Below are 17555 nucleotides of genomic sequence, written 5' to 3'. Positions count from 1 at the left end.
TCTCAGAATGACTCAAATCCTTTATTTTGATCTGAAACCCAAATCCAGTTATAAAAATAGATTCTGAATTGTTCAGAATGAATTGATGTAGTCTTGTTGTGGCATGCATTTTTATTTTATTTTATTATTTTTTTTTTCATTTTTCTTTTATTATTCATATGTGCATACAAGGCTTGGTTCATTTCTCCCCCCTGCCCCCACCCCCTCCCTTACCACCCACTCCACCCCCTCCCGCTCCCCCCCCTCAATACCCAGCAGAAACTATTTTGCCCTTATCTCTAATTTTGTTGTAGAGAGAGTATAAGCAATAATAGGAAGGAACAAGGGGTTTTGCTGGTTGAGATAAGGATAGCTATACAGGGCATTGACTCACATTGATTTCCTGTGCGTGGGTGTTACCTTCTAGGTTAATTCTTTTTGATCTAACCTTTTCTCTAGTTCCTGTTCCCCTTTTCCTATTGGCCTCAGTTGCTTTAAGGTATCTGCTTTAGTTTCTCTGCATTAAGGGCAACAAATGCTAGCTAGTTTTTTAGGTGTCTTACCTATCCTCACCCCTCCCTTGTGTGCTCTCGCTTTTATCATGTGCTCATAGTCCAATCCCCTTGTTGTGTTTGCCCTTGATCTAATGTCCACATATGAGGGAGAACATACGATTTTTGGTCTTTTGGGCCAGGCTAACCTCACTCAAAATGATGTTCTCCAGTTCCATCCATTTACCAGCGAATGATAACATTTCGTTCTTCTTCATGGCTGCATAGAATTCCATTGTGTATAGATACCACATTTTCTTAATCCATTCGTCAGTGCTGGGGCATCTTGGCTGTTTCCATAACTTGGCTATTGTGAATAGTGCTGCAATAAACATGGATGTGCAGGTGCCTCTGGAGTAACAGTCTTTTGGGTATATCCCCAAGAGTGGTATTGCTGGATCAAATGGTAGATCGATGTCCAGCTTTTTAAGTAGCCTCCAAATTTTTTTCCAGAGTGGTTGTACTAGTCTACATTCCCACCAACAGTGTAAGAGGGTTCCTTTTTCCCGCATCCTCGCCAACAACCTGTTGTTGGTGGTGTTGCTGATGATGGCTATTCTAACAGGGGTGAGGTGGAATCTTAGCGTGGTTTTAATTTGCATTTCCTTTATTGCTAGAGATGGTGAGCATTTTTTCATGTGTTTTCTGGCCATTTGAATTTCTTCTTTTAAGAAAGTTCTGTTTAGTTCACATGCCCATTTCTTTATTGGTTCATTAGTTTTGGGAGAATTTAGTTTTTTAAGTTCCCTGTATATTCTGGTTATCAATCCTTTGTCTGATGTATAATTGGCAAATATTTTCTCCCACTCTGTGGGTGTTCTCTTCAGTTTAGAGATCATTTCTTTTGATGAACAGAAGCTTTTTAGTTTTATGAGGTCCCATTTATCTATGCTATCTCTTAGTTGCTGTGCTGCTGGGGTTTCATTGAGAAAGTTCTTACCTATACCTACTAACTCCAGAGTATTTCCTACTCTTTCTTGTATCAACTTAAGAGTTTGGGGTCTGATATTAAGATCCTTGATCCATTTTGAGTTAATGTTGGTATAGGGTGATATACATGGATCTAGTTTCAGTTTTTTGCAGACTGCTAACCAGTTTTCCCAGCAGTTTTTGTTGAAGAGGCTGCTATTTCTCCATCATATATTTTTAGCTCCTTTGTCAAAGATAAGTTGCTCATAGTTGTGTGGCTTCATATCTGGATCCTCTTTTCTGTTCCACTGGTCTTCATGTCTGTTTTTGTGCCAGTACCATGCTGTTTTTATTGTTACTGCTTTGTAATATAGTTTGAAGTCAGGTATTGTGATACCTCCTGCATTGTTCTTTTGACTGAGTATTGCCTTGGCTATTCGTGGCCTCTTGTGTTTCCATATAAATTTAACAGTAGATTTTTCAATCTCTTTAATGAATGTCATTGGAATTTTGATGGGAATTGCATTAAACATGTAGATTACTTTGGGGAGTATCGACATTTTTACTATGTTGATTCTACCAATCCCTGAGCATGGGAGATCTCTCCACTTTCTATAGTCTTCGTCAGTCTCTTTCTTCAGAAGTGTATAGTTTTCCTTGTAGAGGTCTTTCACATCTTTTGTTAGGTTTACACCTAGGTATTTGATTTTGTTTGAGGCTATTGTAAATGGAATTGTTTTCATACATTCTTTTTCCGTTTGCTCATTGTTAGTGTATAGAAATGCTAATGATTTTTCTATGTTGATTTTATATCCTGCTACCTTGCTATAGCTATTGATGATGTCTAGAAGCTTCTGAGTAGAGTTTTTTGGGTCTTTAAGGTATAGGATCATGTCGTCTGCAAATAGGGATATTTTGACAGTTTCTTTACCTATTTGTATTCCTTTTATTCCTTCTTCTTGCCTAATTGCTCTGGCTAGGAATTCCAGTACTATGTTGAATAGGAGTGGAGATAGTGGGCATCCTTGTCTGGTTCCTGATTTTAGAGGGAATGGTTTTAATTTTTCTCCGTTAAATATAATGCTGGCTGTAGGTTTGTCATATATAGCTTTTATAATGTTGAGGAACTTTCCTTCTATTCCTAGTTTTCTTAGAGCTTTTATCATGAAATGATGTTGGATCTTATCAAAGGCTTTTTCTGCATCTATTGAGATGATCAAGTGGTTTTTGTCTTTGCTTCTGTTAATGTGGTTTATTACGTTTATTGATTTTCATATGTTGAACCACCCCTGCATCCCTGGGAGGAAGCCTACTTGGTTGTGGTGAATGATCTTTTTGATGTGTTGCTGAATTCGATTTGCCATTATTTTGTTGAGGATTTTTGCATCAATGTTCATTAAGGAGATTGGCCTATAGTTCTCCTTTTTGGAGGTGTCTTTGCCTGGTTTTGGGATAAGTGTAATACTGGCTTCATAAAATGTGTTTGGCAGTTTTCCTTCCCTTTGTATTTCATGGAACAGTTTAAGGAGGGTTGGTATCAGTTCTTCTTTAAAGGTCTGATAGAATTCAGCAGAGAATCCATCAGGTCCTGGACTTTTCTTTTTGGGGAGACTCTTGATTGCTGCTTCAATTTCATTTTGTGTTATAGGTCTATTCAGGTGATTAATTTCCTCTTGGTTCAGTTTTGGATGATCATATGTATCTAGAAATCTGTCCATTTCTTTTAGATTTTCAAATTTATTTGAATATAGGTTCTCAAAGTAGTCTCTGATGATTTCCTGGACTTCCATGGTGTTTGTTGTTATCGCCCCTTTTGCATTCCTAATTCTACTAATTTGGGTTTTTTCTCTCATTTTAGTCAGGTTTGCCAGGGGTCTATCAATCTTGTTTATTTTTTCAAAGAACCAACTTTTTGTTTCATTAATTCTTTTTATGGTTTCTTTGGTTTCTGTTTCGTTGATTTCAGCTCTTATTTTTATTATTTCTCTCCTTCTATTTGTTTTGGGATTTGCTTGTTCTTGTTTTTGTAGGAGTTTGAGATGTATCATTAGGTCATTGATTTGGGATCTTTCAATCTTTTTAATATATGCACTCATGGCTATAAACTTTCCTCTCAAGACTGCCTTAGCTGTGTCCCATAGGTTCCGGTAGGTTGTGTTTTCATTTTCATTGACTTCCAGGAACTTTTTAATTTCCTCTTTTATTGCATCGATGATCCACTCTTCATTAAGTAATGAGTTATTTAGTTTCCAGCTGTTTGCATGTTTTTTGTCTTTACTTTTGTTGTTGAGTTCTACTTTTACTGCATTGTGGTCAGATAGTATGCATGGTATTATTTCTATTTTCTTATATTTGCTGAGGCTTGCTTTGTGCCCTAGGATATGATCTATTTTGGAGAAGGTTCCATGGGCTGCTGAGAAGAATGTATATTGTGTAGAGGTTGGATGAAATGTTCTGTAGACATCTACTAGGTACACTTGATCTATTGCATATTTTAGATCTTGGATTTCTTTATTGAGTTTTTGTTTGGATGACCTATCTATTGATGATAATGGAGTGTTAAAGTCTCCCACAACCACTGTGTTGGCGTTTATATATGCTTTTAGGTCTTTCAGGGTATGTTTGATGAAATTGGGTGCGTTGACATTGGGTGCGTACAGATTGATGATTATTATTTCCTTTTGGTCTATTTCCCCTTTTATTAGTATGGAATGTCCTTCTTTATCTCGTTTGATCAATGTAGGTTTGAAGTCTACTTTGTCAGAGATAAGTATTGCTACTCCTGCTTGTTTTCGGGGGCCATTGGCTTGGTAAATCTTCTTCCAGCCTTTCATCCTAAGCATATGCTTATTTCTGTCGGTGAGATGAGTCTCCTGTAAGCAACAAATTGTTGGATCTTCTTTTTTAATCCATTTTGTCAAACGGTGTCTTTTGATGGGTGAATTAAGTCCATTAACATTAAGTGTTAGTACTGATAGGTATGTGGTGATTCCTGCCATTTAGTTATCTTAGTTGTTTGAAGGTTTGATTGTGTGTACCTAACTTGATGTTACTCTCTACTGTCTTGCTTTTTCTTATCCTGTGGTTTGGCGCTGCCTGCCTTTTCATGGTTAAGTTGGGTGTCACTTTCTGTGTGCAGGATCCCTTGCAGAATCTTTTGTAATGGTGGCTTTGTGGTCACATATTGTTTGAGTTTCTGCTTATCATGGAAGACTTTTATTGCTCCATCTATTTTGAATGATAGCTTTGCTGGGTAGAGTATCCTGGGGTTGAAGTTATTTTCATTCAGTGCCCGGAAGATCTCACCCCACACTCTTCTTGCTTTTAATGTTTCTGTTGAGAAGTCTGCTGTGATTTTGATGGGTTTACCTTTGTATGTTACTTGTTTTTTCTCTCTTACAGCCTTCAATATTCTTTCCTTAGTTTCTGAACTTGTTGTTTTAATGATGATATGTCGTGGAGTAGTTCTATTTTGATCTGGTCTGTTTGGTGTCCTGGAGGCCTCTTGCATCTGTATGGGAATATCTTTCTCTAGATTTGGGAAATTTTCCGTTATTATTTTGTTGAATATATTACGCATTCCCTTCGCTTGCACCTCTTCTCCTTCTTCGATGCCCATGATTCTCAAGTTTGGTCTTTTGATGGAGTCAGTGAGTTCTTGCATTTTCTTTTCACAGGTCTTGAGTTGTTTAATTAATAGTTCTTCGGTTTTTCCTTTAATTACCATTTCATCTTCAAGTTCTGAGATTCTGTCTTCTGTTTGTTCTATTCTGCTGGATTGGCCTTCCGTTTTGTTTTGCAGTTCTGTTTCGTTCTTTTTTCTGAGGTTTTCCATTTCCTGGCTGTTTTCTTCTTTATTGTTGTCTATTTTTGTCCTGAGTTCATTTATCCATTTATTCATTGTGTTCTCTCTTTCACTTTGGTGTTTATACAGTGCTTCTATGGTTTCCTTTATTTCTTCTTTTGCTTTTTCAAATTCTCTATTTTTATTGTCTTGGAATTTCTTGAGTGTCTCCTGTACATTTTGGTTGACCCTATCCAGTATCAGCTCTATAAAATTCTCATTGAGTACTTGTAGTATGTCTTCTTTTAAATTATTCTTGTGGGCTTCATTGGGTCCTTTGGCATAGTTTATCTTCATTTTGTTGGAGTCTGGATCTGAGTTTCTGTTCTCTTCATTCCCCTCTGGTTCCTGTACTAATTTTTTGCTGTGGGGAAACTGGTTTCCTTGTTTTTTCTGTCTTCCTGTCATTGTCCTTGGTGTTGTTACTGTCCCTGTACTGTGTGTAATTAAGTATTTTCTAGCTTGTAATAATAACAATGGTAATATTGAGAATGGAAGAGTGAGCTGAGATGGAAAGCAAGAAGTTAAAGAAAAGGGGAAAACAAATATACAGACAAGAGGGAGAAAGCAGAACAAGGTATCAGACAAGAGAGTTTCAAAGGTATAAACAGGAAGTGTTAGTGTACTAATCGACAGTAAGCTGGACAGACAATAGAGAGAGAGAGGACTGAAAATCAAAGATAAAAAAATAAAAAATAAGTATATGAAAGTAATATCTATATATAAAAATGAATTAAAATAAAATGGAAAATAGAAAATTAAAAAAAAAAAAAACTTCCAAGTTTATATGCAATGCAATTTCAGTCTTAATAATTTGGATGTCCGTCTCAATCTCCAGTCCTGGAGTTGGTGCCTCAGATGTTGTTCTGTAGTTGTCTCATCAAAGGGGATGCATAAAGTAGAACAAAACTACACTCACACACACACAGAAGAAAAAAAAAAAAAAAAGCCCCAGCAAGTGTCCCCAGTTCAAATGCAATACAGTTTCAGTAAGTTTTTCGGCTTGCAGGTGTAATTCGGTTGTTCTCTCATCAAAGGTAGGGAGAAAAAGAAAAAAAAGCGTCTGGAGGCAGTTCTGAGAGTGGTATCTGCAACTGTGGCTTGCCTGCCCGCTGCTCTCAGCCTGTAGCTGGCGGCGTTATTTATGCAGGTCTCTGGGGTGAGCTTAGCACTCACCTGGTCCCACAGGCTTTGTTTTCTCAGAGTTCTCCTGTGCGGGAGCCTCTGCTACAGGCTTTCCCCTTTCCAAGCACTGGGAAAGGTGACACTGCCCCTGCGTTGTCAGGCCTGTGTGTTTATTTGCAGTTCATGTGGGAGGTGGGTCTTCCCCCCCTCCTCTGAAGTTTTCCTCCCACTGCCACTTTCAGAAGCTTTCCTGCTCCTGCTTACTGGGCGGTGCTGCTGCTCCTGCCTGCCGCCATGTTTATTTACAGTTCACGTGGGAAGTGGGTCTTTCCTCCTCTCACAAGCGTCCCCGCTCCTGGTTGCTGGGCGCGCCCCGCTCCCGCCAGAGGCTCTCCGGCCTGCCTGGCTTGTTTATTTACAGTCCCGGGAAGGATTCCCTTCCCCCAATCTTCAGCGCTCAGGGCGCCCCACCCTCTTTACAGCGTGTCTTAACTGTTCTTATTGCTTAGTACTCAGTTTCTCTTTTTTTCCCGGGTGGAGGTCAGTCCGTCCAGGGGGCTATGCTGCTCTGGCCCAGGCTTGTCTGTGGGGGAACCGCGGTACCGCGAAGCTCACCTGGTCTGCGTCTTCCCAAGCGGTATGGGCGCCGGCCACTGGCGGCCCCGGGGGCCCTCCTCGGTTCTCCGTTTAACGTGAAGTGGAGATTCTCTGCGCCGGCTGGAGATGTGGAGGAGTCAAAGTTATGCCTTTTCTCGGTGATTATGCCTGCAAAGTGTGTCTCCAGCGTCTCTCCAAGATTTCACTATAGGAGGGTCGCTTTCTGCTTCCTACCTCTAGCCGCCATCTTGGAATTCCCCTGGCATGCATTTTTAAAGAGCAAAGCACACATGGAGGCAGTGGTGGAACATCACACTTTATTTGCCATTATGAGAGAGAGAAAGAGAGAGGAGAGAGAGAGAGAGAGAGATGGAATGACTGTTTTCAAGCAAAGACACCAAGAATGCCTAAGTCTAAGGGGAGTCAGTGTCACACAGAAGTCAATGGTACCTGGGTGCTATTGCCACTACTAAACTGTAGCCTAAGAGCCCCTGTCCTGTTGCCCTGGTCATCCTTGCAGAGGGTGCTGTGCAATGTACATACATCCCTTCCTTCTCCCACCCTCAGACATGAACTAAAAACACACCTCTCACCTCCAAAAGGATTGCCTGCTGAGGCTTTCTTTGGGTTTGCATGGAATAACTGCTCAACACTTTTTCAGTGCCTACATAGATACTGCCTTAACAGATGCATGCATGTGCATACATGTGCAGAGGGAAATATATGTCCTTCTTGAAGACTTGGGATTTTGCCATTTGAAGCAGCTGTCCCTGGCTGGAAATCCTGACAAGAAAGGCTAGGTCTTGAGGGAAGGCCCTCCTCCCCATGGAACTCCTCCCTGCAAGGAAGGCCTGGTCACTCCCTGTGCTCTCTGGCCTTCCTTGTGTGCCGAGATTAGCTCCCCTAGGTCCCTCCCGCCTTGCTGACTCTTGCCTTCATCTCCTGGATGGTGATGGTCCTTCCAACACCTAGAGCTTGTTCACCAAACCATATCGCCTCAGAAAAGCATTCAGCCCCAGCTGAGGGAGAGAAGCAACAGGGGAGGAAATAGGGAGGACCCATGGGGTCAAAGCAGCAGGGCCTGTGGCTTCAGCTGCAGGGAAAGGGCACCTGCAGGAGGAGGAGCTCCTGTGGAAGTTCTGGCAGAAGAGAACAGAGGATTGAGCAATACCAGTGGGCAAGAGAATAAATGGGTGATACAGAGAGGGCTGCTGGGGTGGCAGGGAGAAACATGAACTAAGGAGGCTGGAATTTATTTAATATAAAGCAGAAGGAGAGTAACTGGCTTGTTTAGGTGTGGATATTGAACAAACAGTACTTTATTTCTGCTGCAGAAGAAGAGAAACTTCTTCTGAGCTAACTCCACTCTAACTCATGGAAGCTATGGGACCTCAGGAGGGATGAACAGAGAGGGTATTAAAGGGGAAGAAGAGGAAGAAACCTTAAGCTAAGTCAGGTGTGGTGGTGCAGATCTGTAATTCCAGCTACTTGGGAGAGTAGCTGGAATTACAGATAGATGGTGAGTTTGAGGCCAGTGTGGGCAAAGTTAACCAGATTCCATCTCAAAAATAAAATACAAAAACAAAAGAGCTGGGGCCATGACTCAAGTGGTTGACTGCTTGCCTAGCAAAAGGTAGTATTTTTAATGTCCTTTCATGCATGCATGATATTCCTGTCACTGTGGTATATCTTTTCTTATTTATACATGTAATATATTGCTGACATTCCCTTACATTTGGTCAATTTTCTTTTTTTGCTAATTGGGTTGATCTAACAATGAGTCAAAGAGCCTTGGATCCATAACCAGCTGCCTCATCTTCAAATTCTTCATGTCACTAGGCCTTTGGCAAAAGCCCTCTCTTGGCATGGACAGGATATGGCTTTCTTGCTGAGAGTTTAAGTGGCCTTCAAAAAACTAAACCCATTTTCATTTTAATATGCACAAATGGCCAGAAAGAAAATGTTCTGAATCTAACACATTGGTGGTATACATGATTTTATTTTCTTTCAAATTTTAAGTAACTATTTCCCACCACAAGAATTTTCTACTAGGCAGCAAAGGGCATGCTGCTTCCTGTGCATCACGAGCAGCTGCCAGGCCAGCTTGTCCTTTTCCTTTGCTTCCTGCCCACAGAGGTCTTCTCTGGGTCAGAACTGAATCAAAGGCCAATTAAAGATTTCCTGAAATCTCCTGATCACTAATTGCGCTTAAGCTTCTGAGAGAGAAGAGTGTTTTCTATGACAAGAACCGAACTGTCTTCTCTTGTTGGGTCTAGAGACAGTGTCAGTCATGCAGATGTGTTCTCTAGGAGGACATGTACAATTTTCTGTGGCATGTTCAAACAGTCAGAAAGTTCCATTCCATATAACGGTTAGCATAACATCATTTAGCTGGTGGCAACTTGCAAACACTGCAGGGTTTAAATTAATAGCAATCCAACTAGGAAATGAAATCATTTATTATTCTTAAGAACCACTTTTAAACATTTTATGCCTATGGAACTGTTTTCTAATCTTACTGTTTAAAAAATAATGACCAAGACCCATTTTTTTTTTTTGCCAGCCCTCAAGCTTTATAAAATACTGGTTTCAACTGGTTTCAATAAGATCCATTAGAATTATGTGCTCCATCTGTTTTTTCTCATTGGAAGTTTTATAAAATGCAACCTTGTATAAACCATTTAACAAGATGATATATTCTTAACAGATGTTCTTGCTTACTTTTTTTTTTTTCCTCTTAATTTTGCAGTTAAAAGGTACCAAGGAATTTGTGGAGACCAATGGCCACAGCCATGAGGATGCAAATGTAGGTACCACAAACCTGGGATTTTCTCTTCTTGCTACATGTTGGTTGAACCAACCATGTTTTATGCAGGAAACCTAACTCCTTGTCTCTTAGTAGCTTATGGTTATTTTATAGGCTTTGGCAACAAAATTCGGTAGATAGGCACTGTCTTGTTAGCTTAGTTTACTAAATGTCAATTTAAAAGTACTTAAACTAATCCCCACCATCAAAACTTCTAATCTCAGTGAGTCCTTTATATTTCCCAAGCTATAAAGTAATGATGAGTTGGGTGGGAAAATGTAATGAGATCCAGCAGGGTAATAAGTTGCATATTACATACATATTTATTAAGTTTGCTTACCAGTGAAGATGTTAACTAAATGATTGACATGCTGAAGAGATACTAAAGCACCTCACCCTTCCCAAATAGTCATTGAAAATGTACTTCTCTTCTGTTTCTGGCCCAAAACACTAGCATGATACATCTGTTTTCTTGATAGAGTGTAAGGTGTAATGGTGCAGGATTCCAGTTAGCACTGTGACTTCCCCTCTTAGTGTTTGTTAAATATCCATCTGCCAACAAGGAGACACATATTCTTTGTGTCCTGGAAGTTCTGTAGTCTCAGATGCAAGGTTGTACCTTATAGATCATTGTCTCTCCATACGTCCAGTGGTTTTATTTTTGGCTTTTTAAAGTCTCCTCTGATATCTGTATGTGTTTGATTAGTCTCGTCACAGGAAATGCCTACTAAGCGATCCTTTTCACGTAAACACAGAGTCAGATGTGGTGATGAATGCCTGATGAAGCTCATGCTAGGAGAAATTATATATTCTGCATTCACTCTTATTTTAATTATATACAGAAGAGAGTCTAATAATCTGAGCCCTCCCCCCCCCACACAAAAAAATCTTTCTTTGTAATTACTATTCTACCCAACAGATATTTACCATGGGATTCTTATTGGGGTCCCACTGTGTTCATGGAGGGGAGGGGAGGGATTTCAAAGAAAGTATGTTGTCGGCTCTCAAGGAACTTTTACTCCAGCTGAGGACTTGCACACATGATGATAGAAAGGATATGATGTGTTCAAAAGGGAGAGGTGCTGTGGGCAGGATAGAGTTTGAAATCCAGACTTTGCAGCTTATTTACTGTGCCAGCTTGACAAGTTACCTAACCTCTCTGCTCTTCATTTTACTCATTTGTGAACAGAATGGAAAAGCCTCCCTTAAAAAACTCATCGTGATAATGAAAGTCTTAAAGTATTATTATCATGGCTTCTTTGTGTTGGGTAACCAAAAAAGGCTTCCTGGATCTCTGGGATCTCGGTTGACATTGATGAACGGAGAGGAAGGAGAGCTGGAGGAAGGAGTCATGCGTGTGGCACTCCCCCCCATTGGCAATATTATGACATACAGAGTTTGTCCTCACATCTCACAGTTCACCACCTTGTCCTTACCTTAAAGCCTTCTCCAGGATCCTGTGATCCAGGGACACATTGCTGCCACATTCTCCACCAAAGCTTTTATATCGACTCCACTCAGCCAGTCCCTCTGCACCTTCCAAGGAAGCTGCTGTCTAATCCAATAAGCCAGACAAAGTGGATGTTGTCTCAATTTCCTGGTCTGTAAAGTAGGGTCACTGTTTCCTGCCTTTACCTCCTTAAGGGCTCTTGTGAGAAGCAAATGAGATAATGGATGTGGAAGCACTTTGAGATGGTGAAATTCTGTCTGAGTAAGAAGTTGGTACAATTGTAAACTCATTTGTTGATTGGATTAAATTAGATGATGCACATAAATATAGGCCTGGTTTGCCATCTGCCCCTTAAGCCCTTTGTTGGAAAATGTTAAAAGTCAACTATCATCAAATGAAAACTCTGAAGGGAGATTAGCTTAGAGGTCTTTGGTCTCTTCTGGAGGAAAGTTTTTAGATTTTTAAAGATACCTTTCTAGGGTCTGTGAGGTAGACTTTTTAATTAGCTCAAAGAAATGGCAGCTGAGAGATGGCCATTCCCAGCCAAGGAAGAGGTACCTTGACTGAGGGCAGGTAGATGTCAGGGAAGTGACAGAGCTACAGGTCCTGCTGAAGCCCCTCCCCACCAGGCAGAGGCTGGGCTACTTTGCAGTCTCTGCATCTGTTGTTAAGGTAGATTATTCTCTCTTCATTCTCTTCTCTGTCTGTGATTATGTCTCCTTTGGCAGTTTCCCTGGTATCTCCACTGGAGTTAGGTAAAAGCAAAGAAACAAAAACTCATTTATTTTGGCCAGGCATTAGAAGCTGTAACAAAATACTTTGTAAAGATATTTTAAAATGTGTACAATGAGATGGAAAAATGAAGTTTCCATCTCACTGTGGGGCCATCAGCTACCAGCCATATAGTGGTTAAAAGAAACAAGGCTTTCAAGCCAGAGAGGCTCTCATCCAGTTTGATTACTGAGTTGTCACGTGACTGAGGGCAGGTTATGTAGCCCTTGTGAACTTCACCTTCCTCATTTGTGTTAAGAAAACCACAGATGTGGACACCTGGCCTAGAGCGTGTACTCAACAGGTATGCACTCCCTCCTCAAGCATCTGTGGTGTGTAATGTGCCAGGCAAGACTTTGGCAGGATGAATTTTAATGCAGATCATAAGCTTACTGCCTCTGGCCCTGGGACTGTTGACTGAGAACTCAGGAGTTTTTCCACTATAATTATTTGCAGCTGGGGCAGGCATTTTATACTTTATCATTTATTAGTAATCATTACACTGTGACTGGTACCAACTTAGCTGGATATTCTTGTGAGAGTTGATGTTTGCTTTTATAAAACAGTTTGTCTTACTAAATATAAAAAAAAATTTCTGAAGTTTGCACATGAAAGAAAATAATGCAGAGGCAAAGAAAATTAACTTAGTAGCTCATTCCTCAGATAAGCACTGTTAACACTATTTTAGTGCTCCCTGCCTCCCCGCCCCCGTCATTACATGACCAGAGGCAAAAACCCATAAATAAATGAATAAATATTATTATATTGTCTTGATTTGTCAATATGTATATCTCTTGCCACCAAACATTCCTCAAAGGCATAATTCAGTGACTACATAATATAGACATAAAATAACTGAGTTATACACCTATGTTTTGCCATTATAAATAAGACTGTGATTAACTTGCCCTTCAGTCTTGGCCACACCTCTCATAATTTGTTTCTGGAGGATTCTGTATATTAGAAGTGGTATCATGAAGTCTAGCAGGGAACTTTGGACTTCTGCAATTGCTTGGTATTCAGAACATTAGTGTGACTGCTGCACTCCTTTGGAGCCATGAGTCATTTGAAGTGACCCACTAAAAGATAAGTTGGTTTTACAGTTTTTACTTATGCTTAAATCTGGAGTCACCCAGCTCGTGGTGTGTTACTATTACTTTTCTATTGTTTTTACATTTTACTGAGCACCAACACTCTGATCAACACCTGATCCATCATTCTTGAGATCTAAATACAGATACACTCTTCCAAAGTACCTCCCCCACATATCAAAATATCTTCTGTTAGGTCGTGCCCTAGAGAAAAGTTGTCTGAAGGCTAACATAAAACCATTGCGGCGAGAAGCAGGGTCAGCTACAAAGGCCTTGCTCCCCAAAGGACTGCACAGTTCAGGCTCACACTTGTTGATTTTCTGTCATGTTTGTTTGTGTTTGGAACTGGATTTGTTAATGCAAACAAACGGTTCAATATTTTACATGGACCTAACTTTAAAACTAGCCTTCACTCCACTTCTTTTAGGGATTTAAGTTATTCCAGACCCCATTTTTTTTCCCTAGAATACAAAGCTATAAATTTCCTTTTGATCTCCACCTCTGCACTGTCTTCTAACCTCTAGAACTGCCAAAATAACTAGCCTGGTCACTGACAATTTTGTATAATAGATATTAAAAATCTTAAGTTAAAAAAAAAGATGCTCAGTATTCATTTTGCATCTTTTTTGATGACCTTCTTCCCAGTGGTATCACCACCTGGGATCCTGTGTTTGGAGAGCAGGTGGAGGGGAAGAAAGAAGGTGAGGGCATGACACCAAGTGGGTACTGATGCTGGGAGTGTAGAGAACAGCTCGGCTAAGACTTCCCCGCTTGTCTCTCCTCTTGTCCTTGTTTCTGTTTTAGGAAAGCTACCACCCCACATCCCTCTGTATACACAGCTCAGCCTTCCATGCCTGGGTTAGAGAAATCATTTGCAATCTGTAAAGAACCTTCTTTACAGATACTGAAGTTACCACTGTCAAACAGAACACCCTCCCCACCCTACCATAAAACAAAAACACAAAAGAAAAAAGTCTTCTCAGTTTTTCACATCATGTCCTCAGGAAGGTAAATCCTTGGAGCTGTCTTTAAATCTGTCAGAGTAAAGACATTAGGAGCACATGGAAGAGATACTGTGCCAAAAACATTGTTCAAGCTTAGCACATGGCAGCAGAATGCTATGGTTAGCCATGTATTTTAATGATGTATATGACCGAGCCCTTTGTCTAGTTTCAGAATGGGGACAGTGTGGCTTTCATCCTTCAAGCAGGTAAGCATGAGATAAGAACACATACTATTCACTAGGCTATGTGAGTCAGAGCAACTCCACCAGAAGATTGGACCTTATTTTCAAAGGGGAAGAACAACTCAGGTCCTATGCTATCTTCCTGTAGCCATTTGTGTGTGGCCTGGCCTTAGGGACCTACAGTCTTGAACTAGGAAAGGAATAGACAAGATGGTTAGGGACAGAGTAAGGATTTGCACCTTTGCAGCCCACCCTATGGCTCTATCAAAGTCCCAGTGAGGACTGAGCTTAGCAGGCATTTGCTACATGGTCCCAAAGTCCCCCAGCTTGTCCATCTTCCTCCCCATTCTCCTCATAGCCTGCCTTTCTGCCCAGCTCAAGCTGCCCGAGCCTGCACAGAGCCCTTTTGTTTGTGTTCCCACCCAGCCTGCCTTCCCTCCTTTACTCAACAAACCCACAAATAGTTATTGAGGGCAGCAGCAGAGAGGAGAGTTAAGAACAGCTCTGGGAACAAAGCTACCTCAGCCCTGGCTGGCTCTGCTACTTACTGTACCAGTGCTCCTAAGCCATATGCTGACCTCCTGCACCTCTGCTTTTCTCACCTCTAAGATAAAGAATAGTCAGACCTACCTCAAAGGGTCCTGTGAGCACAGTGCTCACAGGTCACGCCAGCCTTGCACACCAGGCACTGTACTAGGCTCTGGAGGCCATTTGGTGAGTAATCAAAATGAGGTTCCCGAGCCCCGTGGAGCTTACTCCCTGTCCTCCTTGTGCCCTACATTTACCAAACTTCGTTGTCCCACTGCATTCTGTCAGATGCAGACCTCTTCAGATCCATAGCACTGTGGAACTAACGCTCAAGGTAACTCTCTTGAGGCAAGATCTTTACTGGAAGGACTGGTTCCATTAGGTGATGGAGGGGTTGGTGGGAGTAGGTTACAACAAGTGGTACATAGAGAGCTTTAAGAGTCCTCTTCCTCCAGTGTTCAGTTAGAAAATCAGTAGCCACTTTGTCTCCTCTTCACAGAGAGATGGATGCAGAACGATAGATGATTGGGGTCACCCTTGCTCTATAGGTGCCTGAAATCAAGAAGGTGCACTTTTCATGAGCTAGCATTCCCTATATCCTGTATATAAGAGATGCTCACACCTACCACTGGCCTCTTCCTGTTGTTACAGCTCCTGTGACATTGCTGCTTTCTTTCCATCCCTCTCTACCCCAACCCACATAGCTGGCTTCTTTCAACTGCTTTGCCATGTTTTCTGCTGTTAGTGCCCTGCTATTTGTCATGAAACTTATAATTCCACCTGGAAAGCCACGCACATCCCACCCCATCACCCTTGAGAAAGTAAGTGACTAGAAGTGTCCTTGTCCTTGCTGATACATCCCTCCCAGCACACACACAGCTCCCAGAAAGGGGTAAACAGGGAAGTGCTGTCCAGAATGAGCAAAGCCAGCTCCATGGCAAGTGTCCTTGCTTCCAGTCAGTGCTCATGAGAAGTTTCCTGCCCAAGACCTCACTGTCAAGTGACAGTGTTTCATAGCTGAAGCCGGGAGCTGGGACTTGATTTTTCCATAAGGACAGGAGTTGGTGGGCCAAGAGAGGATCTGGAGCATGTAATAGGATTAGCACATGTTTAATGACACCGGCAAGCTATGTTTAGAGAAGTGAAATACCTTCTTCCTTCAGGCCAAGATAGGGAAAACAGGGAAGGAAATAAGAATTTCAGCACCATGTGAAATGGTCAGACATGCACATGAATGCCTATCTAGGTAAAAACCAAGATCTGAACAAAAGCTATTCATTTTGAACACACAGCATACTTCCCCTAAAAGGTTCATGGTTATCCTATCTGATGTAAAAGCAAATGCAACTATTAGAAAAGAAGGCTGGTAACATCTGCAGAACTAGTACACATAAATACTTATGTCTTAAAAATTCTGGTTTCTTTTTGAGGAAAACTTAGAAGTACAGAAAAATATTAAGAAAAAATTAATCATCTGCAATCTTGCCACTCAAAAATACCTTTTACATCTTTGTGTTTTCTCCATTGGGTGTCTCCATTTTTACCAGATATTATGTATATATATCCGGTGTATATATATATATACATTAAATATATATACATATTACATATGTATTACATATTCCATATATACATACCATATATATATATATATATGGTAAAAATATATATACATATATATACCTATATACACATATATATGTCATCATATGGACAATTTTACAGCCTATTTTTCTGTATAAATCAGGAGCATTCCCCCATGTTATTAAATGTGTTGTCTTAATATGATTTTTAATAACTGCCTAATATTTCATGCTACAGAGGTACTATAGTTATTTTTCCATCTACTGTGGGACTTTAAAATATTATTTGGTTTTGCTTTCATAGAGATTATGCAGTGCTGTAACAAGGATTGGTTAATTCATCATTTAAGCGTGTTATACATGGAGAAGTTTTGTGCTTGGTTGGGATTTAGAGATAGAGAAAGATCCACTGATTCTTTGAAAGATTAAAGCTTAGCCCCTGCTTGGTAAATATCCCATAATCATGTGGATATTACCTCATAGAGAGCATGCTGAGCTCCTCACCAGGAGAGGAAAATAGCTCTGAAGTGTATTTGCACTTTGAAGAGAAAGACAAATCGTATACACTTCATACATAATTTAGAAAAACAATTCTTATATAAGTTATTTGGGGTCTTGTACTGTGAACTGCATGTCAGTCTTTTTTGTGGCCTAGGGATGGAAAAACCCATGCTCTGTGAATTCTAGGCTAGGGCTAATGGAATCAGGCCACCACACAAGTGAGGCTTCTCTGCTCTCTCCAGAGAGTAAGAGAGATTGAGATTGAGAAGAGTGATCAATTAAAAGAACAAAATGAGTTCTAACCTGAAATAGAATATTAAGCTTTCAGTTCCAATTACAGCCAAGATGTTATGTGTAAGCCCCAAACCTCTAGCAAGAGATGAGGATACACACATACAGCCATGACTTAGATGCAAACAGTATCACTCTAAAGTCACATAAACCTAGAAGGCTCTTGCCTCACTTGGGATACAGCTTAGCAAACAAACACAGGATCTATTATTCAGTAGCATTTGCAAACAGGGCCAGGAGCCCAGAAGGTTGACAGAAGGAGAAAAGCATGCCAGTGCCTCACTGGATAGTGGGGGAGAGCAGGGATCTCCCTTTGCTCCAGCACCTTCAGTCCCTGCCAGGG

The 17555-nt window shown here is 40.7% G+C and overlaps 1 protein-coding gene across 15 annotated transcripts in view; it reads left to right on the top strand.

The window, feature by feature from the left end:
* Positions 1–17555, top strand: part of Enox1 (ecto-NOX disulfide-thiol exchanger 1) — a 554869-nt gene that overhangs the window by 481746 nt on the left and 55568 nt on the right. For 14 of the 15 annotated variants that reach the window (XM_074043338.1, XM_074043336.1, XM_074043331.1 and 11 more), the window contains one exon: positions 9755–9811. The exons of the other annotated variant lie outside the window; for it this stretch is intronic. In XM_074043338.1, coding sequence (XP_073899439.1) covers positions 9755–9811 — 57 coding nt within the window. The remainder of the gene's footprint in view (positions 1–9754; positions 9812–17555) is intronic. 15 annotated transcript variants of the gene reach the window in all.

This window comes from Castor canadensis, chromosome 10, assembly GCF_047511655.1.
Source record: "Castor canadensis chromosome 10, mCasCan1.hap1v2, whole genome shotgun sequence".
NCBI classification, from domain to species: domain Eukaryota; kingdom Metazoa; phylum Chordata; class Mammalia; order Rodentia; family Castoridae; genus Castor; species Castor canadensis.
This window is presented reverse-complemented; position numbering and strand designations above follow the sequence as displayed.